We start from the raw sequence: 19,006 nt of genomic DNA, 5'->3' as shown, positions 1-19,006 counted from the left end.
ATCTCTTGGTACATTTACATAATCAAACCTAAAGCCTATAGAAACTGCTCTGCACCTGACTCACAGGCTTGCCAAAGTAGACATACAACGTAAGTCAACCAGGAAACAGCCATTTTGTTAGAAAACTCTTCTAACAGAGTGATATAGTAATCAAAGGAAGGGGGCACACCAAATGCCAGAGAAGAAGACAATGGTAAAGCAAGAAGGTGGTATTACGGACCAAAGCATATGTGACACTGAGAATTCCATGTAAAGAGCTTCCAGGTGGGTTTTTTGCCCTTTTAAATATCTGGCATGTGACCCCTTCCTCCTGAAACTAGTTTTTGATTAAGTAACTTCCTGGGACTGACCAAGGGGACATGACTAACAGACACACATGCCCCAGACCAAAATAGTATAAAAAGAGCAATACCCACCATTTGCTCTCTCTCTCTCTCTCCTCTACTTCTAGACCCACCCTATCTCCACAACTCTTGGTTTTACTGCTGCCAGAGTCTACCATGTGTTCTGCTGGTTCAGAATATGACTCTCATTCCCCCATAATCTCCCTTATTTTTTCTGTGGATATTCCATCCCACCGAGATTATTTTTTCTGTGGATATTCCATCCCACCAAGAACAGGTACGTATCACCCCTCAACTATTCTCCTGCTAATGCGAACATCGCTATCCCTTTCTATCTATATTTCCTAGGTCTGAATAATTGTGTGTATGATTGTGTTTTCATTGTGTGCTTGTGAATACCCTCAGTAAAGAATCCATTTCTTTAAGACTTGGCTTCTGCGTTTATTTGTGAGTTACTGGGAAAGGCATGACTTCTGTATAATAGGCTATTACTCCCTTAGAAGTCAATTGCTCACTAATATCATAATTCCCCATCTTTATTGATAACAAAAGTCAATTTGGCTAACACCACCCTGCGCAGGCACAGTCCCAATGTGGGGCTGCACTGAAGATGGAAGATGAACAGGTTGTGTGGACACCATTCCCACTCCATTTGCTGCTACCACTGTGGCAGAGGTGAATTTTCACACTCCTTTGCGGATGCAGCCAGATTAATTTATTTAAAGTGCTTCCAAAAGTGAACACATATGGGAATATTTAAAGAACTTTCCCCTAATGACTTCCTGAGCTGCATTCTAGCCGCCATGAGCCTGCCTTGGCATGGAGGGCAGGGTATAAATTGAATTAATAAATAATAAATAGATCTTCTGTTGAGTCTTCTTTAGTGATATGGCTCTGGCATAGCTTTGTGAATGCAACCAATTCCCACATACATTACATTACATTACACATTGGATTTCTATACCACCCCTTTCCGTAGACTCGGGGCGGTTTCCATTTCAGAGGATTACTTTAAAACATGTACAAAAATAATATCAGATGAGCTGACAGGAAAGAAGTGTTTTCTGTTACTGAGTTTGGTCATTGCTACAAGTCTGTGACTGAGCAATAAACGAGGTGCTTTTCCCATGTTAACCACAGAAGTGCACATGTCAAGAGAACTAAGCAGTACAATCCAAAGTATGATGACATATGCCTACTTACTTCTGTGTTCAGTGGGACAAACTCCTGGGCAAATGTGTATAGAATTGCAACATTCATGTGAAAAATTACTTCACAGTAGGTGGTCTGTACCTTATTGAGTGTGTGAAGAGCTTCCTGGGCAGCAGCAAGGGCAGGTTCAGCTTTTGCCAGGTCCTCCTCACAGTCTTTCTGCTTCTGCTGGACCTCTTGGGTAATTAAGGCCACCTTTTTCTCCTCGTCATCAGCAATGGCCTTCTCCTTACTCACTTTCTCTGTCTCGATGCCCACCACCTGGATCAACTTGTCTGCATCCTCATTTTTCTGTTTCAACTCCACTTCTTGGGCTGCCAGCTTTGCTTTTAGATCATCCACCTAGAGCAAGGAAAGGGGAAACCCAGCCAGGAGACATGGAATTAGAATTATGGGACATTTACAGGGGAAAGGGAGTATTTGAAAAAGGAATATTTAGGAATAGGGGGGGAAAGGTCTCATTAGATTTCACGCTAGTCAACAGATCCCTATAAAAAGTGTGGACAACGACTGAAAATGGGGTTTAAATGGATGCTGGGAAGTTTAAATTCAGGGGTTTAAATGGATGCTGGGAAGTGCACATCTACCATTTCACTTTGTTAAAAGGGAGGAAAGTATTGTCTACATATCAAAACAGAACACTGGTACTTTGCTGCAGAAGCCCCCAATCTTCTTGAGCCTATGGGCACCTTTGGAATGCTTTTTTTTAAACAATGTATTTATTGGGTTTTAAGAGATACCAAAAGTCTATACCATATCATATGAGCAAAAACATCATCAAGAATACATAAAAAACCTTGAAACAGTTTTCTTTACAGCAACACAGCCAAGGAATATACAAAAAAGAAGAAGAAATAAGATCACAAGAAGTTATATTATTCTCACATGCATTCTTCAAAGCAATTCTACATTAAGTAGCCACTTCCATTAATCTTTCCTTTAAGATTTATCTACTACATACTACATATTCTACTCTATAATCTTAATTCTTATTATTTTTATAAGATGTTCAAAGATGTTTCTTTTAAAAGTCATTAATCAATATCATCATTCTCCTCACCAAGCAAGGTTCAAACCACTCCTGTTATATTACCAAGTACTCCAATAAACCACCAATTTATTGTTCTCTATATGCATATAGGATATCTTAAGATTTTTTTTGTTACTATTGTTTTATAACCATTTTACTTTGACATTATCAACATTCCATACCCACACCATTTAAATTCAGTTACCATTTCATTGAGTCTATTCTACAGATCTAAGATTTAACTTTGCTGTTCCTTAAGAAAAGTCTTACATTAACCAGTCTCAATACCTATCAATTATTATAAATCAATTATAGATTAACCAAAATATTCTAACACCATTAAACCTACATAGATAATTAAACAATCATGATATTACCCACCCTACTGTTTTTAAATTACCATAGTTATTTTTTTTGTTTTATTTTTAATTTCCTTACAATACATATTTTCCCTTAACTAGCTATCTAATATAACTAATCTCTCTTACTTCTCTATTCATTTCTAACCTTTCTAATTTTATCTTTAGAGTCAATAATCCTTTACAACAAAAAAGAGATTTTAAAGCCAGTTCTTCCATTTAAGCATATCTCAGAAAACCATCAATTTCACCTCCTTCACACAATTTCATTTTTTTCTTATACATTTGTAGCCTGCTCTTTTGCCACAACATTTTTACATGCCTTTTGTCCTTATGTATGTGGTAGTTTATTCCTAACCTCTCCCCTTTAGTCTTCAGAAATTCCAGCTCCCAAATTTTATTGTCTCTTTTACATTTCCATGATCTTCGCTTTGTTCTTTTTTTCTTCCATCTTTTTTTCTTTCGAAGATCAGTTCTTGCACTTTTTTTTTGACTATTCAAACGTTACAGAAAGTCTTTTTGACTGTTTTGTTCTCACTATTTTCAATGGAGGGAGTTGAGTCTCATCACCGACCTTCTCTTGGGAATACTCCGGGCTATCCACCCCATTCTGAATACACTCCTGCTTTTGATAGATGCCCGGGTTCTCCACCCCACTCTGAGTCAGTTGACTAAGCTTTTCTTTATCCTCAGTTTCAGCTTGGGGGCTATGCAATTTTTCCAATACATTTCCAAACGCTTCTTCGATACCATTCCGTATCCCCTCTCTTAACACTCTGAGAAATTGTTCTGCGGTCATGTCGCCCACCTCCATATTCTCATCAAGTTCTACCTCTGTCTGTATTTCTGATGCCATTTTAATCACTTCATTCAGACCAATTCATTAAGTTCCAGAAAAACAACACCATTCAAATTAGCTAGCAACCTTTCTTCCATATCTAATATAAGTCCTTACCGATGAGGAAAGACCACAAGTTCCCCGAAAAAACAATTATACAGAACAAAAAAACCCAAGCAATCAGTCCCATGTAGTTTCGACCGCTATTCTTCTCCATTTTAGTTATTTTTGTTCGGGAATAATCTCTCTATCTTCCTTCTGTACTTTGAATTCGAAAGTAAGTGTACTCACTCTTTTTCCCCCCTCTGCGTTCCTGCATTAGATATAGACTGTAAGTCCAAATAGGTTAAAAGAAGGATGGTCATAGCTAATGTAGAGCATGGCGTCTATGCTCTACTCCGTAGAAACGCTCCTGCTTCGGGGTGGAACCGGGGGGCTCCGAAAGGAGCGCAACAGGATCGGACGTCTCGGAGCAGCGGAGACCTTGCCCGTCGCCACGCCATACCCGGATATCCTCCTCGGCACCTTTGGAATTCTGACAGAGGGTGGTGGGCGCAACCACAAAATGGCTGCCATGGCAGGCAGAGCCAACCACAAAATGGCAGGTTATGCATAATTCTGATACTAGCTCTTCAGCATTTCAGATAGAAGCTCTGTTTAAAAGAATTCCTTTTAAATTTAGCATATTGTTTAAAATATTTTCTTTCATACACACAATCAAGTAAACATATTGAGCTAGCTAAGACACTCTCATCTGGCAGTATAAGTCTTCATTTTGCAGGCATCTAATGCACTTCTGCAGAAGGAAAAGGCAGAGAACGTTTCTTCCCCTAGCTACTCATTTACATGCACCCAGAAACAGTTGATTCTGAAGGGCTGGAGAAAGGTCATTGCATGTGCAATATGTACAATAAGAGATATCTTCTGGCCAGATTTTGATAAGAACATAAATAATTTTTTTAAAGTTAACAAACTTTGATTCAGTGATGTTATTATCATATTTCAGCTGCAAGGCATATCCTGCGCCTGTCCTGGCACCCTGCCATCCACTGTGATTTCAGATGCATTGGTGATTGTCTACCAGGCCTCAAAATATGCACAGGCCAAAGAAAGCCACTCCATTCCCCTGACTGGCCAGTTCCTGTATCAGAAACTGAGCCGACTAAAATTAAATTCGATGAAGACAGAGGTCCTGTGCTTAAGTCGGGGCGGTTCAGGGGTGGGGATCCCACTCTCAACCTTCGATGGGGCACCATTGGTGCCAGCACAAGAGATTAGGAGCTTGGGAGTGCTCCTGGATGCCTTCTTAACAATGGAGGCCCAGGTAGCAGCAACTGCCAAGTCAGCCTTTTACCATCTTTGGCTGATCAGGCAGTTGGACTTTCTTGGTGGTGGCTCCAAACCAGTGGAATGAGCTCCCGGAAGAGATCAAGGCCCTGCGGGATTTCTTACTGTTCTGCAGGGCCTGCAAGATGGAGCTCTTCCACCAGACTTTTAAATAGGAGCCACCACTACTATTAACAACACTATTAACACCATCTGAAATATGTAGAGCCTGGTCCCTAGTTAGTTCTTCTCCTAGTTGTTTGGCGACCAGATATTTAAAGTCCTGTTTTTTAATATGAGTTTCTTGTAGACAAATTACATTACATTTTTGTTTTCCCAACCAATGTTTCACTATTTTTCTTTTATTGGGTGAATTAAGTCCGTTTACATTCCACGATATCAATTTGTAATCCATCATGATCCTCAATTACTTGTCACCAAAGTCTTTATCATTATCCAACATAAATTCGACCATTTGTCCTGTTGTTTTAATCGTATGCCTCTGACTTTGAAAATTGAAGCTCAGTCCTTGTGGTATCTCCCACCTATATCTTATATTCAACTGTCTCAGTTTGTCTGTAAGCTTCTTAAATTTCTTTCTGTCTTGTATGATTACTCTAGGAAGCTCCTTCATTACTATTATCTTATTTCCATCCATTTCCAAAGGCTCAGTAAATTGCTTCTTCAATATAACCTCTTTCATCCGTTTGGTTATTAATTGCACAATCACATCTCTTGGCAAATTTTTCTGCTGTGCATAAGCTGAGTTCACTCTATAGATCAAGGCAAAGTTGTAGTCTATTTCATCCACATCGTCTTTGAGATATTCTGCAAAGGCTTTAATCACTCTGTCCCAAATATCATCGTCCATTTTCTCTTCCACCCATCTTAATCTAAGGTGAGTCTGCATAGCTCTATATTCCATCATGGTGTCCATGACATGCCTTTACTTTTTTTTCCAGCAAGGCATAAGTCCTGGTCAAGGCTGGATATGGCTTGGATTTCAACAAATATGTTAAATGATATACTAGAAGTGGAGATTCTACCATCAACATTTGCAGATCATAGTCCTCTACTCTTGACTCTACTCTTGACTCTACAAGATGCACCAAAAAAGACTAGGTGGTCTATGAATTTATGGCTCTTAAAAAACCCAAGCTTTATAACCAACTCTAAAAATGAATTTGAAGAGTTTTTCAAGTCAAATATGCAACCTGATATTTCCATGGATATAGTATGGGATGCTTTTAAAGCTTATGCAAGAGGCTGGCTTATTAGACAAGATGCATGGACGCAGCAGCAAAAAACCCCAAAGGTTTATTCAAATTGAAGAACAAATTCAAAAAGAAGAAAACCTTAAAACAGATCCCTCAACAGAGCAAACAAAGATTAAGATTAAAAATTTACAGCATGAATTTAATTGCCTCTTAACACAAGAAATTGCCAAAAAAATTATGTATGCCAAACAAAATTATTTTGAAAATGCAAATAAACCTACAAGATGGTTAGCGTATAAATTAAAAAAAGAATCAGAAAAGAAACATATAAAGGTTTTGAGGAATGAGATGGGAGAAGAAAAAAGCATTCCCAAAGACTTAAAGGAGATTATTGAAACTTTTTATAAAAACCTATATCAGAAGGGAGAAGCCAACCAAATTCAGATTAGAGATTATCTAAAGAAATTAGTTGCTGTAGATTTTCCGGGTTGTGAGGCCGTGGTCTTGGCATTGTAGAACCTGATGTTTCGCCAGTAGCTGTGACTGGCATCCTCTGAGGTATATCACAGAAAGATGGAGTACTCTCTGTGTCAAGGTGAGAAGAAAAATGGTGGGATAGGGCTGAGTAATTATCTTGTAGGAGTTCCCCAGGCTATGAACATGCTAATGGAGGATTCCCCCTCACAACTGCAGTGCCCTGTAGTGTGATGTATTTTGTTTGCAAGGCTCTCCCAGTCCTTGGGGGAATGAGGATTGGGACAAATAGCAGGCTGTTTGGGTAAGACAAGGAAAGGTCCACTCCACCAACTCTTCCAATCATCTGTTCTGCTGGGGGCATGAGTGATGGTGTCCTTAACCCTGGTAAAAGTCAGGAAATTACAGTACCCCTCCCCATACTCCTTCCCAGAGGTTATCTACATTTTGTCCTCACATTGTCCCCCCATTTAAGAGCAATATATACCCCCAACATCTCTTGAATTCTCCTGCCCCCTCCTTGTCCCAGAAGAACTTCTCTGTGCTTGAAGAGAAGTTGCTGCACAACAAGGATGTGGTATAGTAATTAAAGTGTCGGGGAAACCCAGGTTCGAATCCCGCCTCTGCCATGGAAGCTTGCTGTGACCTTGGGCAAGTCACACACTCTCAGTCTAACCTACCACTCCAAATTCTTGTGAGGATATAATGGAGGAAAGGAGAACAATTTAATCTGCTTTGGATCCGCATTGGGGAGAATGGTGGGGTACAATGAAGTAAGTAAATTACTGCTGATCATTTGCTGGCAAGCCTGGCAACTTGATCCTGTATGGCAATATAGAGGGTACCAATCATATCATGTGTATATCAACATCCAAGTCTGCTCAAGAAATTTAGAGGTAAACTGTTTAGGACAAGAATGTCTGTTTTCTTCAAACTTGAGCCTAGTTTCACCATTCCAAAAGGCAATCCTATATGTATAAAAGCCCAATGTATTGGCACTTTCCGGCTCTCCAACTGGTTGTGCTGTGTGCTCCATTAGCCATTGGTCCATCAACCACAATTTAGGAGTACTTGCATACCATTGGCTGGGTGCTGGGTCCACTCCTCCCCTGCCCACTACCAGCATGGCCACTTCCCTGACAGAACAGCTGTCTCTCCTGACGAAGACGCTTCTCCTGCTTGGCTCTTGTGGGTCTAACTTTTCTGCATGATGGAGTGAGCTCCCATCTCTAGTTCCAGCTCCTGCCAACCTAGCAGTTTGAAAGCAAGAAATTGCAAGTAGATAAATAGGTACCACTTTGGTGGGAAGGTAACAGCGTTCGTGCGCCTTGGTGTTTAGTCATGCCGGCCGCATGACCACGGAAACGTCTTCGGACAGCGCTGGCTCTTCGGCTTTGAAACGGAGATGAGCACCGCAACCCTAGAGTCAGATTCGACTGGCCTTTGAGCAAGGGAACCTTTACCTTTACCTATTGAGCTTTAAAGCCCTATGATGGCTTGAGCTCAGCATACCTTAAGGACTGCTAAATTTCATATGAACCCACCCAATCACTCCAGTCATCTTCCAAGATTCTGCTTCAGGTGCTCCCACTATCTGAGGCTAGAAAAGGCCTTCTCAGACATGGCTCCTAAACTCTGGAATCCCCAGGGAGATTTATCTGTCTCCCTCTATCACTGTCTTCCACCAGTAGGTGGGGGGTTTGTTTTGCTCAGCGTTCTCGCACTAACTTTCATTGGTACTCCTCCTCCTCGGTTGTGTATGTGTTCATACATTTTATTTAGTTATTGTAAATGTTTTATACATATATGTGTTTTAATACTAGTTCTATTGTTCACCACTTTCAGGACCCTAAGTTGGTTATCTGGCAGCATACAAATGTTTTGAATGAATGAATGAATTAATTAATTAATTAAGACAGAGGCAAGGCCAACTGCCCCAAGAAAGATCACCTCTCTCACACCCCCGTAGGTTATATACATTTTTTGGACCATCACATCCCTTGGGATGTTGTATTGATCTTAGCCAGAGAGAAAGAGAATATATAAAGAACGAATTCCTCGGTCTTTCCCATGAGACTGGCTTGATGTTAGAAGAGTCACACATAACTCGTCCTGTACTTGTGGTTATTTAATTCATACAAACTCGCATGCCTGTATAATTGTGTGTGTGTTAGAGGAAGGATGTTTGTTTTATGCTTCCAGATTATGTTTGTCTTGTTTTCCACAACACCCAGCCTCACTTACCTGGGTGGAGGTGCTGCTGAGCTTCTGCAGACCATTCTCCAGCCGTTCCATCTTTGCTGTCAGTTCTCTCCTCTTTTTAAGCAGCAAATTCTGATACAGTTTGATTTGCTCCAAGAATGACTTAGGAGTGGTGTAGTTATAGTGACGTTCATTACTCAGGTAAGTACGGGACATCCCATTTACACTGGTGTGCACATAAGCCATAAACTTACTTATAGATTCTTTCACTGGAGCCTTAGAATAAAAGAGGAGAGAGAAAATTTCTCAAGGCAGGTAATTAAACAGCTTGGCCAAATGCCCCTGAATATATGCCTTAAATCAGTCAACCCAAGGCATTACATCTGCACTACAACAAAAAATAGTGCATGACATCCAGCCAAAGAAACCATTCAAGATTTAACCTCCCAAGAACATATTTGGCTTTTTTGCATTCTAGCTTGAAATGAGACTAGGCTGTACCAAGGTAAGTTTGACTTCAGGTGACTGTCTCCATATATATTAATAAAGTGGATCTGGAGGCACAGGGACCCCAAACTGGAGCAGGGGGGCAGGTTAGGAGAGGGTTTCCACCACTAATATACTCCCACTCCAAGAAAATAGTGAGAAGTTGAAATGATTCCCTGATTCCACTCACCCCCCCCAAAATTAGCTCTAGCTAGATGTGGCACATACAACAAAAGAGGACAGCATACAAGTTCAAACCCTTCCGAAAGATGAGAGAGTTAGTTGTGCAGGCTGAGGGACAAGTGTAATTTACTTCCCTCTGCCAACACAGAGGGCTACAAATCCCTCCACACAAGGATCACCTTGGGGAGAAGGGGAGGCTGAGGCCTGCCTTCCCTCCTGATGGTAATGGGGTATACTGGGAGGAAAGGCAATAAGCTCAGTGGGGGTACACAGTCTTTGGCATTCAGCCTCTGACCCTAAATATCTCCTTACAACAGCAATCTTGCTTTCAACCTTGGTAGTGACCATGGGAAGAGGGAAGAATGCAAGCTGTGCATTTTTTTCACAAGTAACCATGAGTTAAAAGTATTATTCTAATTAAACAAGCACTTTCAAAATGACATAAATAAGGAATGCATGTTTGTTCAAATGTAATGTGACTGAGCAAAAATGTGATGTACAGAAACTACATTGTCATGGATGTAGCCAGGGATATAGGGCACTATATGTAGCATTGGTTGATTTGGCCGTTGCGTTTGATTCCATTGACAAGTTCCGCCTATGGTTAAAGCTTGTGAAAATGAACATTGATTATCAGTTATTATTTTTGCTTTGCAAACTTCACAGAGTGCACAAATTAGGGTGAGAACATCTGGCTAACTAATAGAATCCCCACCTGTAAAGGCGTGAAAAGGGGATGTGTGCTAGCTCCCTTTATATCTTTATATCAATGATATAGTTGAGTGTTTATTTGGTCCCCAATTTGTTCCACCTTCAATTTTGTTATATGTGGATGATATGGTTCTAATTTCTCTGACCAAAAATGGTCTGAGAAGGCTATTAAATCAACTAGGGCAATACTGTAAGGAAGAATCCCTTAACATTAACTATAAAAGAGCAGTCTTGGTAATCCAGTTAAGCAGTGCACCTCCTTTAAATACCTTGGAGTAACATTTAGAGATACCTTGAACTGGAAAGTTCATCTAGCAACGGTCAAGTCCACTGTGCTAAGATTAGTAGGGTCTATTTTGCATTTTTATTACTCAAGGGGTGGACGTCTTATAGACCCAGCCTTAAAATTATTTAAAAGTAAAGTTGTGCCTCATCTTCTCTATGGTGCTGAAGTGTGGGGATGGAATGAGACATTCTATCGAGCCTTGAAATAATTCAAAACCAATTTTTAAGATGCATCTTAGCTGTACCTAAGGGTTCTCCTGCTGCTCTGATGAGAGCTGAAACAGGTGTTCCTTCTTTAAGGCTGTTGTTGTGTTTCCCTATTCAGGAGCACATCCAGCCTGCCCTAAAAGCACTGCATTGGCTGCCTATAGCATACCGGATTCGGTTCAAGGTGCTGGTTCTTACCTTTAAAGTCCTATATAGTCAGGGACCTACTTACCTAAGGGACCACCTCCGCCTGTCCCTACATATTCCCTAGAGAGCATTAAGATCCGGGTCCCAACATCGTTAGGCCCTTCCAGGTCCTAAAGAAGCCAGGCTAGCTGTGACGAGGGCCATGGCCTTTTCTGTGGCAGCCCTGTACTGGTGGAATGAGCTCCCAGAGGACATCAGGGCCCTGCGGGACCTTTTACAGTTCCGCAGGGCCTGTAAAACAGAGTTCTTCCACCAGGCTTTCGACTAGGGTGCCGCCGCTGATGCCATGGCCCTGGCCCCAATACTAATACCAACATCAGCGTTAAATCAACATCTAATAGCCTGGCAAGGACCTGGACAATGGTGGTTGTTGCCATCTGGATGCCGGAAAAACGCCTCCATTATTTATTACCTGTACTACTAGCACTTTGAAATTATGATGGTTTTAACTGTTTTATCTTTTAAAATATTGTGTGTTTTATTGTACTACAAATATGTTGTAAGCCGCCCTGAGCCTGCCTCGCCGGGAAGGGTGGGATAAAAATAAAATAAAAATAAACAAATAAATAAATAAGAGCGCAGGTACATTTAGCAGTTTTAAAATATTGGAAAAGGAACAAATCTTCCAGGCCTAACTTACTCAGCCAACAATAACTTAAACTTGTATTATCAAAAGATTCACAGCATCAAGGCTTTCTTAATAGCATTTTTTCAAGATATTCCATCCCTGATGACCTCAGCTGACCCAGCTAAAGGACTGGATATTTAGATTTGATGCACTGATTGATTGATCTTCAATTATAAAATCTAAAGCAGTACCATGGTATAAACTATTCAAATGACACCATTCTAGATCAGCTTATTTGGCCAACATTTCTAACCACATTCTTAGGGTGACTTTTACTTTGGTTTTCAATCTATGCCAATGGCTGTTCTGACCAGCCGCTACCTTCAAACACCAATGGACCAATGTGTCTGCATCTGTGGATCACTTCCCCAGAGGATTTACCTCATTATATCTTATTCTGCTCATTACACACTAACCCTAGGAACCGTTGGCAGGAATTTTATCTGCCATAAACGCATATTCTGTAGATTAGAAGATTGTATTCCTGCTATCTGATAATGATGCATGCGTATCTTACAGAGTCTCTCTGTTTGCCTTTGCAGCAAAGCAGTTAAGGTCTGAGAGGGTATTGTTGTTTTAATCACAAATTTCTCTATTCTAGTTTTATGGTTTTATTTAAAAATGTAATTCATGGTTCCTCCAAACTTGTAATGGCCAATGGCTATATACAATAAACTATTGGACTGACTGTCTGTGTATAAAGTACCGTCACATCGCAGTTGACTTATGGCAACCCCAGCAAGGGGCTTTCAAGGCAAGTGAGAAGCAGAGGTGGTTTACCATTACCTTCTTCTGCAGTCTTCCTTGATAGTCTCCCTTCCAAGTACTGATCCTGCTTATCTTCTGAGATCTGATGAGAGTGGGATATACCATGCTGCCCCTTCCCTCCTGTGTGCCATACATACTTACAAAGTACACAGCTTTCCAACACGGAAATGAACCTCTGCACCAGGAAATGTAATGTGTGAATGAGCCCTTACTTATATGCTCACCTCAATATTTTCTGTCCCTTGCAAGAAGCGCAAGCTGACAGACTCCAGAGCCTCTCGAGGCCATTCATGGAACCAATCTATTGCTGTACAGTTCACAATGGCTGGGAACTTTCGACTGCGAACTCTCAACTTATTTCCCACAGGAGAAAAGCAAAGAGCAACCTGAGGAAAAGGAGAACATGTCATCAGAAAGAGGGGAACAAGGAAATCCAGACAAATAAAGTCAGGGAGAAGTATGATTTTGCCATGCTGGAAACTGATTGATAATACTCTCCAACAATGTACAATAGTAGGCTGTTATCTAGCAGGCTTGTCATATAATAATTTTTTCCCTTGATAAATGTTCAGTTGTTACTCCTATGTTGCAAAGAATTTGGATGTGTCCCCTAAAGGTAGTATTTCTCTTGCAAGGATATCACATCCTCTCAGCATTCCAATTGCAATAATTTACCCACTTAAAAGACTTCAGAGGAAATATGTACTAAGAAAAATATTGCAGAAAGCCTGGCATCAGAAAGAGCTGTCAGAAGAGTAAGGCATTTTACTTTCCCAAGCACAGCTTGTTAGCCGAATTGCTTTATTTACAGCAATTGGCAATTTATAAATGAGTTCTTGCCAACTATACCAAGGTCCTGTTCCCAACAAGAGTTACCAGTAAAGGATTCGAGGCTGTTGTAGTTTAAAATAGATGTCTTTTACTTAAGAATATATCTCATACAAACAATACTGATGCACTCACACATTCAATCAAGTTCCTTAGAATTACAGTATTAAAATAAGCACGATTGCATTAGCAGGTAGGGGTGATGAGTGGGGAGATCGAAGTAGAGGCAAGGGTTTGGGGATAGCAAGTGGGGCTCAAGGGGGAATAAAAGCAGATAGGGGATGTTGCAGGGGGTTTGCTAGCCAGGAAGGGCCAGGTGAATGGTCCTTATCTTTTACAGTGGGTTCAAGAGATGGGTGGTAACTGTTCCATCCTCTTGGCCCACCTACCTGTTAGTCCGTCCCAAAAACAATCCTATTGGTTGCATGTAGGGAGGGTGGTTACCTAAGAGGGGTGGCCAATATTGAAACCTAAAACCTTGCTTAAAGGATGGCATCTGGACAGGTGTGAAAACCTTGGTGTCAGGAAACTTCATTGTACTGCTGATGAAGCTGGCCATTCTCATTGTGAACCAAATGTCCATTTGGCAGGAAATACCAAAGCAGGAACAAAGCAGTTGATGGGTGGCACGTGACCACAAACAGTTCAGCAATGGGGGCTGTCTCTGCTCAGAGCTGTTGTTTCTCATTGCTCACAATAATGGAGGTGTGTGCTTCTTTCACCAGGCTAGTAACTGTGTAGCTGAAACCTTATTCACATGTAAGGCACGTGCAGGCACCTTCTATGTGTAGCATCACAACAGGTGACTTAAAGTGTACAGTTCTTTGAGCCTGTGTGTGTGTGCACAGTCCATTGTATGTAGCAATAAATATAGTCCATAAAGCAAATATCCAGTTCATTCTCTAACAGTTGATAGAGTAAGGAGATCTGATTCTTGGGGACCAAAACCCTACCTTGAGCTGCCGTCTAACCCGATCAATGAAGAATTTCCAGCAGGCCTCCCTGGTGTCCATTTGTCCTTGGGCTTTGACTTCATTCCTCACATTACTGATGATATTTTCAACTTCATCATCCGGGAAAAGATCAGCAATTTCTCCTAGAAACAGAGACTATATTTTCAGCCATTGTGAACTTGGAATTATGGAGTATTTTATAAATGTTTTGAGGGAGCACAATGGTTGTTTTAGGGTTTTTATGTCCTTGCCTTGTTTTTAATGGCTTGTTTTGGTTTTTTATATTGACACTTGATGATTTTATGATTTTATGGTATTGTTTTTTCTTGTACACTGTCTCAAGTAGGACTCTAGACAGGTGGCATATAAATTTCCTACATAAATTATCACTAGGATGGTTTCAGTATAAGAAACAAGGTTATTCAGTGGTAACAGGAAAGATTCCAGGTCATCTCACTCTAACAAATCTTTCTCATCACCACTAAAGCCAAACAAAAGGCATCATGGAGCATAAATGTGCCAGGCATGCTGTTTGGCTTAGGGTTGCCAAGTGCTTACCTTTGTTTAGCAGGGGAGTTTGGGTCTTTGGCCAGGACATTCATGTGCATGCATAGCGTGTGTGCTGCGATGACATAGCCTGGAAATGACGTCATCATGCTGGGCACGTTGCTGGGCGACGCTCTGGCAATCGGCCTGAAAACTCTATGTCACTTCCGGGCTACGTCATCACGCTGGGCACGTCGGCCCAATCTGGCCACTTCAGGGGTGAGGTTCCCCCTGCCGGCCAAAACCGGACGAGCGGATTGGGGCCCTTAGAGCTTGATATCTCTGCAGTTTGCTCTGGAACAATGATATCTCTGCAGTTTGCTCTGGAAGACCTCATGGGGTAGGAAATTTCAGGGTGGCAGCCATAGTTTGGGGGTTACCTCTGAAAAAAGGAATCTGCAGATCCAACTAACTGCAGACAGATGTGGCTTCTAAGGAAGGTACCATCCATTGATGTCACATGACAGGAAGGCTGAAACAGGTAAAGCCTGTTGCACTTTGCATCCTCCCTTGCCTATATAGTACCCATCTCTGTCCCTGACAAAATGGTTGTTTCCTTCACATGTATAGTAAATGGGAAATATGAAGTTTTAATAGCATTATCTTCGGGGGGCATCCCAGATGGACACAAATATTTCTTCCACAAAGCCTAATCATCCATGAGTTCTCCCCATTCAAGCTACCAATTACTTGGCTATGGAGGCCTATGGTGGTGGGTGTGCTGTGGACTATACCTGGTAGGGTTGCCAACTCTGGGTTGGGAAATTCTTGGGGATTTGTGGCTGGATCTAGCAGAGGGTGGGGTTTGGGGAGGGGAGGAGTCTCAGGGGGCCATAGTGCTAATGAGTCCACCCTCCAAGAAGAAGAAGAAGAAGAGATTGGATTTATACCCCGCCCTTCACTACCCAAAGGTGTCTCAAAACGACTTACAAATTCCTCTCCCTTCCCCTCTTTTTCAAGAACAGCTCTTATCAGAACTACGGCTTGCCCAAGGTCATCGAGCCAGGTGCAAGTGGAGGAGTGGGGAATCAAACCCGGTTCTCCCAGATTAGAGTCCGCGCACTTAACCACTACATCAAACCGGCTCTCCAAAGCAACCATTTTCTTTAGGGGAAATGATCTGTATAGTCTGGAGATCAATTGTAATTCTGGGAGACCTCTAGGTCGCAACCTAATGGTTGGCAATCCTAACCCCTGGGAACATGCTTTTAAGTGTGGTGGTATATTATATTAGCACTAGACTGATATACAAGATCATAGGACTGCTCTGTAATTTAATTTTTAGCCATTTGGGACATGTCAAATATCTTTCCCATATATTAAAACCCCAAGGGGACTCCAGTAGCTCTTATGAGGGCGGAACTTGGTCTGCCATCAGTTAGGGCCCGAGTCCATCTCATCTTGCTTAAATTTTGGAGCAAAAGTAATACCATCATCACCAACTCACCCAGTAATCAGTGTTTTCAGTCAATGTCACAAAATGACTCAATCTGGCCGGTATGCTACAATAATATACTTGCCTGCTATTCTTTCCCAGATGACTTGTTGGGGGCTTTGAACAACGGCTCCAACTTACGAAACTGGGTGTACAAATGTGATGCCCTACTGGATAGTTTTACAATCTCTCAATCTAAGTTTTCACCTTGGTTTAAGCTAATTAAGAGAGATCACCTTGGATCATCTTATTTGGTAAACATTTCATCCCCAAATCTTAGAAAGGCAGCCACCTCCCTACATTTCCAGACAATGCCGAAGGGCATTGCTTATGGGAAGATATTCTCAAATACCGATGGCTCTACGTGTCTGTATATGTGGTGCTTCATTTCCAGAATGCATATTTCATTATCTGCTATTTTGCCCTATGTATAGAACTAAATTTCTTGTCAATCTGTTAAAGGGACAAAACTTTGCCTCTGACTTGGATAAATTGGTCTTTTTATTATCTGATATCGATCCATTTGTTACTTATAGAGTCTCACTTTTTGCCTTGGCTGCAAGGAAAATTAGGGCCAAGACCGCTGCTTCAGTAAGATGAATCTGATGATTAACTGGATATATTTTAAAGGTTTATAATTTTACTGTATATTGATATTCGTAAACAACTGCATTTTACTTCTAACAATTTTTAAACCCATTCTTATGTTTGACCTTTTACCACTATATTCTTAATCCCCTTTTGTGATGGCCTTTGGCTACATACAATAAATAAATGTCTGTCTGTCTATCCCATATATAAAACCAGGGACCAAGGAACATCACTGCATGCTTGTGAAAATAATATTACGCCATGATCCATACCTGAAGCTAGCAAGTCATTTACCAGCACTAAAAACCTCTCATCAGCCACTTGAGCATCTGTCATGAGAAAGACAGTACCCACATTCTTCATTCCTGCTGCAATGTACTGTGCTGCCAGGTCAGCCTGCCGGTACAAGAAGGGAAATGAAGCTATATTTAAGTGGCAAAGTTTTGGTTATCTGCTGTGAGATGCCTCCAGCCATTTTGACAGCTTAATCCAACATAAATCATGGAATCAAGGAGCTGGAAGGGACCTCCAGGGTCATCTAGTCCAACCCCCTACACAAGGCAAGAAATTCACAAATACCTCCCCCCACACCCCAAGTGACCCCTGTTTCAGGCCCAGAAGATGTCAAAAAACTTCCAGGATCCCCAGCCAAACTGGCCTGGAGAAAAATTGTTTTCTGACCCCAAACTGGTGATCAGTTTTTCCCTGGGCATGCAAGAAAATGTCACAAGAACTAAGCACTGATGCAACCCTTCCTGTCCTCCCTCTCATCATCTGCCTAAGTTCACACAATCAGCATTGCTGTCAGATGGCCATCTAGCCTCCAAAGAAGGAGAGCCCACCACCTCCCGAGGAAGTCTGTTCCATTGAGGAAGTTCTTCCTAATGTTTAGCCAAAAACTCTTTTGATTTAATTTCAACCTGTTGGTTCTGGTCCAATCTTCTGGGGCAACAGAAAACAACTCCGCACCATTTTCTATTTGACAGCCCTTCAAGTACTGGAAGATGGTTATCGTATCACCTCTCAGTTGTCTCCTCTCCAGGCTAAACATATCCAGCTCCTTCAACCTTTCCTCATAGGACTTGGTCTCCGGACCACTCACCATCTTCGTTGCCCTTCTCTGGTTCCAGCTTCTCTATATCCTTCTTAAATTGTGGTGCCCAAAACTAAGCACAATACTCTAGGTGAGGTCTAATCAGAGCAGAGTAAAGTGATACCATCACTTCATGTGATCTGGACACTATACATCTGTTGATACAGCCCAAAATGGCATTTGCCTTTTTAGTTACCGCATCACATTGCTGACTCATGTTCAGTGTGTGGTCTACTGAGACCTCTAGATCATTTTTCCATCTGGCCAAACAGGCTGGTATCTCTCCAGAGTCAAAGTATGTACATTCCTAACCAAATCGTTGATACAATTGCTTATTATTGAGTACAGAACAGCACTTGCGGCTATAGAATTACATCGCCCAGACCCCTGTGTAAGCTGGTATAGGCCGATTAATAAATTGAATAAAATAAAATTAATAAATAAAATAAAGAGCAACTACAGATTCTTCTCCAAGAAGTATAATGCCAAAGCTCATCATTATTATTTGAATCACTTTAAGCTCTTTGCAAACCGTTTCTGATGGAACAGCATATTACTAATGAAGCTAGTTTTCTTTTTGAATGTTCATGAGCTTCATACTCATGATTACTCATGATTGCTGGAGACTTGTAAGTAGATTTCCTCCATTCTAAAAAACTGGTTTATAGCAGTCTTCCCCTCCTGATACAAATCATACACTATTTATTTTGTTTTCCAAAATTTATATCCTGACTTTCTGCCTTCACAAGGGCCTCCAACGCAGCTAAAAAATTAAAACATACATAATAAAATCACATTTTGAAACCATTTAAAACCAATTCTGCCTCCAAAAACACACAACATTAAAACAATTTAAAAAGCTAAAATTCATACAAAGAAATAAAAACAACAATCAAAACGAGCTGCTGTTTGACCTAGGGGTGGGGATAGATATAGGCACCATACGGGTGATGTCTGTTCCACTCATGGAGCAACTAGCAGTAAGGAAGATCTGCATTAGAAAAATAGTACATGGGGAAACGATTAAACCTCCTGTAATGTACTCCGCCATGAGTTGACCTACGACTCCTTGACCTTAGAGTC

At 41.2% G+C, this 19,006-nt stretch overlaps 1 protein-coding gene across 1 annotated transcript in view; it reads right to left on the bottom strand.

The window, feature by feature from the left end:
• LOC107114235 (dynein heavy chain 9, axonemal-like) overlaps positions 1-19,006 on the bottom strand; it is a gene marked incomplete at its 3' end in the record, with an annotated part of 87,112 nt that overhangs the window by 23,557 nt on the left and 44,549 nt on the right. Inside the window, exons 9-13 of the mRNA XM_015415676.1 lie at positions 17,103-17,226; positions 14,259-14,401; positions 12,702-12,863; positions 9,045-9,278; positions 1,638-1,898 (exon numbers count right to left, since the gene is read on the bottom strand). Of these exons, the coding sequence (XP_015271162.1) occupies positions 1,638-1,898; positions 9,045-9,278; positions 12,702-12,863; positions 14,259-14,401; positions 17,103-17,226 (924 nt within the window). The remainder of the gene's footprint in view (positions 1-1,637; positions 1,899-9,044; positions 9,279-12,701; positions 12,864-14,258; positions 14,402-17,102; positions 17,227-19,006) is intronic.

The sequence above is a fragment of the Gekko japonicus genome, unplaced genomic scaffold (assembly GCF_001447785.1).
Source record: "Gekko japonicus isolate JY-2015 unplaced genomic scaffold, Gekko_japonicus_V1.1 scaffold3797, whole genome shotgun sequence".
Lineage (NCBI taxonomy): Eukaryota > Metazoa > Chordata > Lepidosauria > Squamata > Gekkonidae > Gekko > Gekko japonicus.
This window is presented reverse-complemented; position numbering and strand designations above follow the sequence as displayed.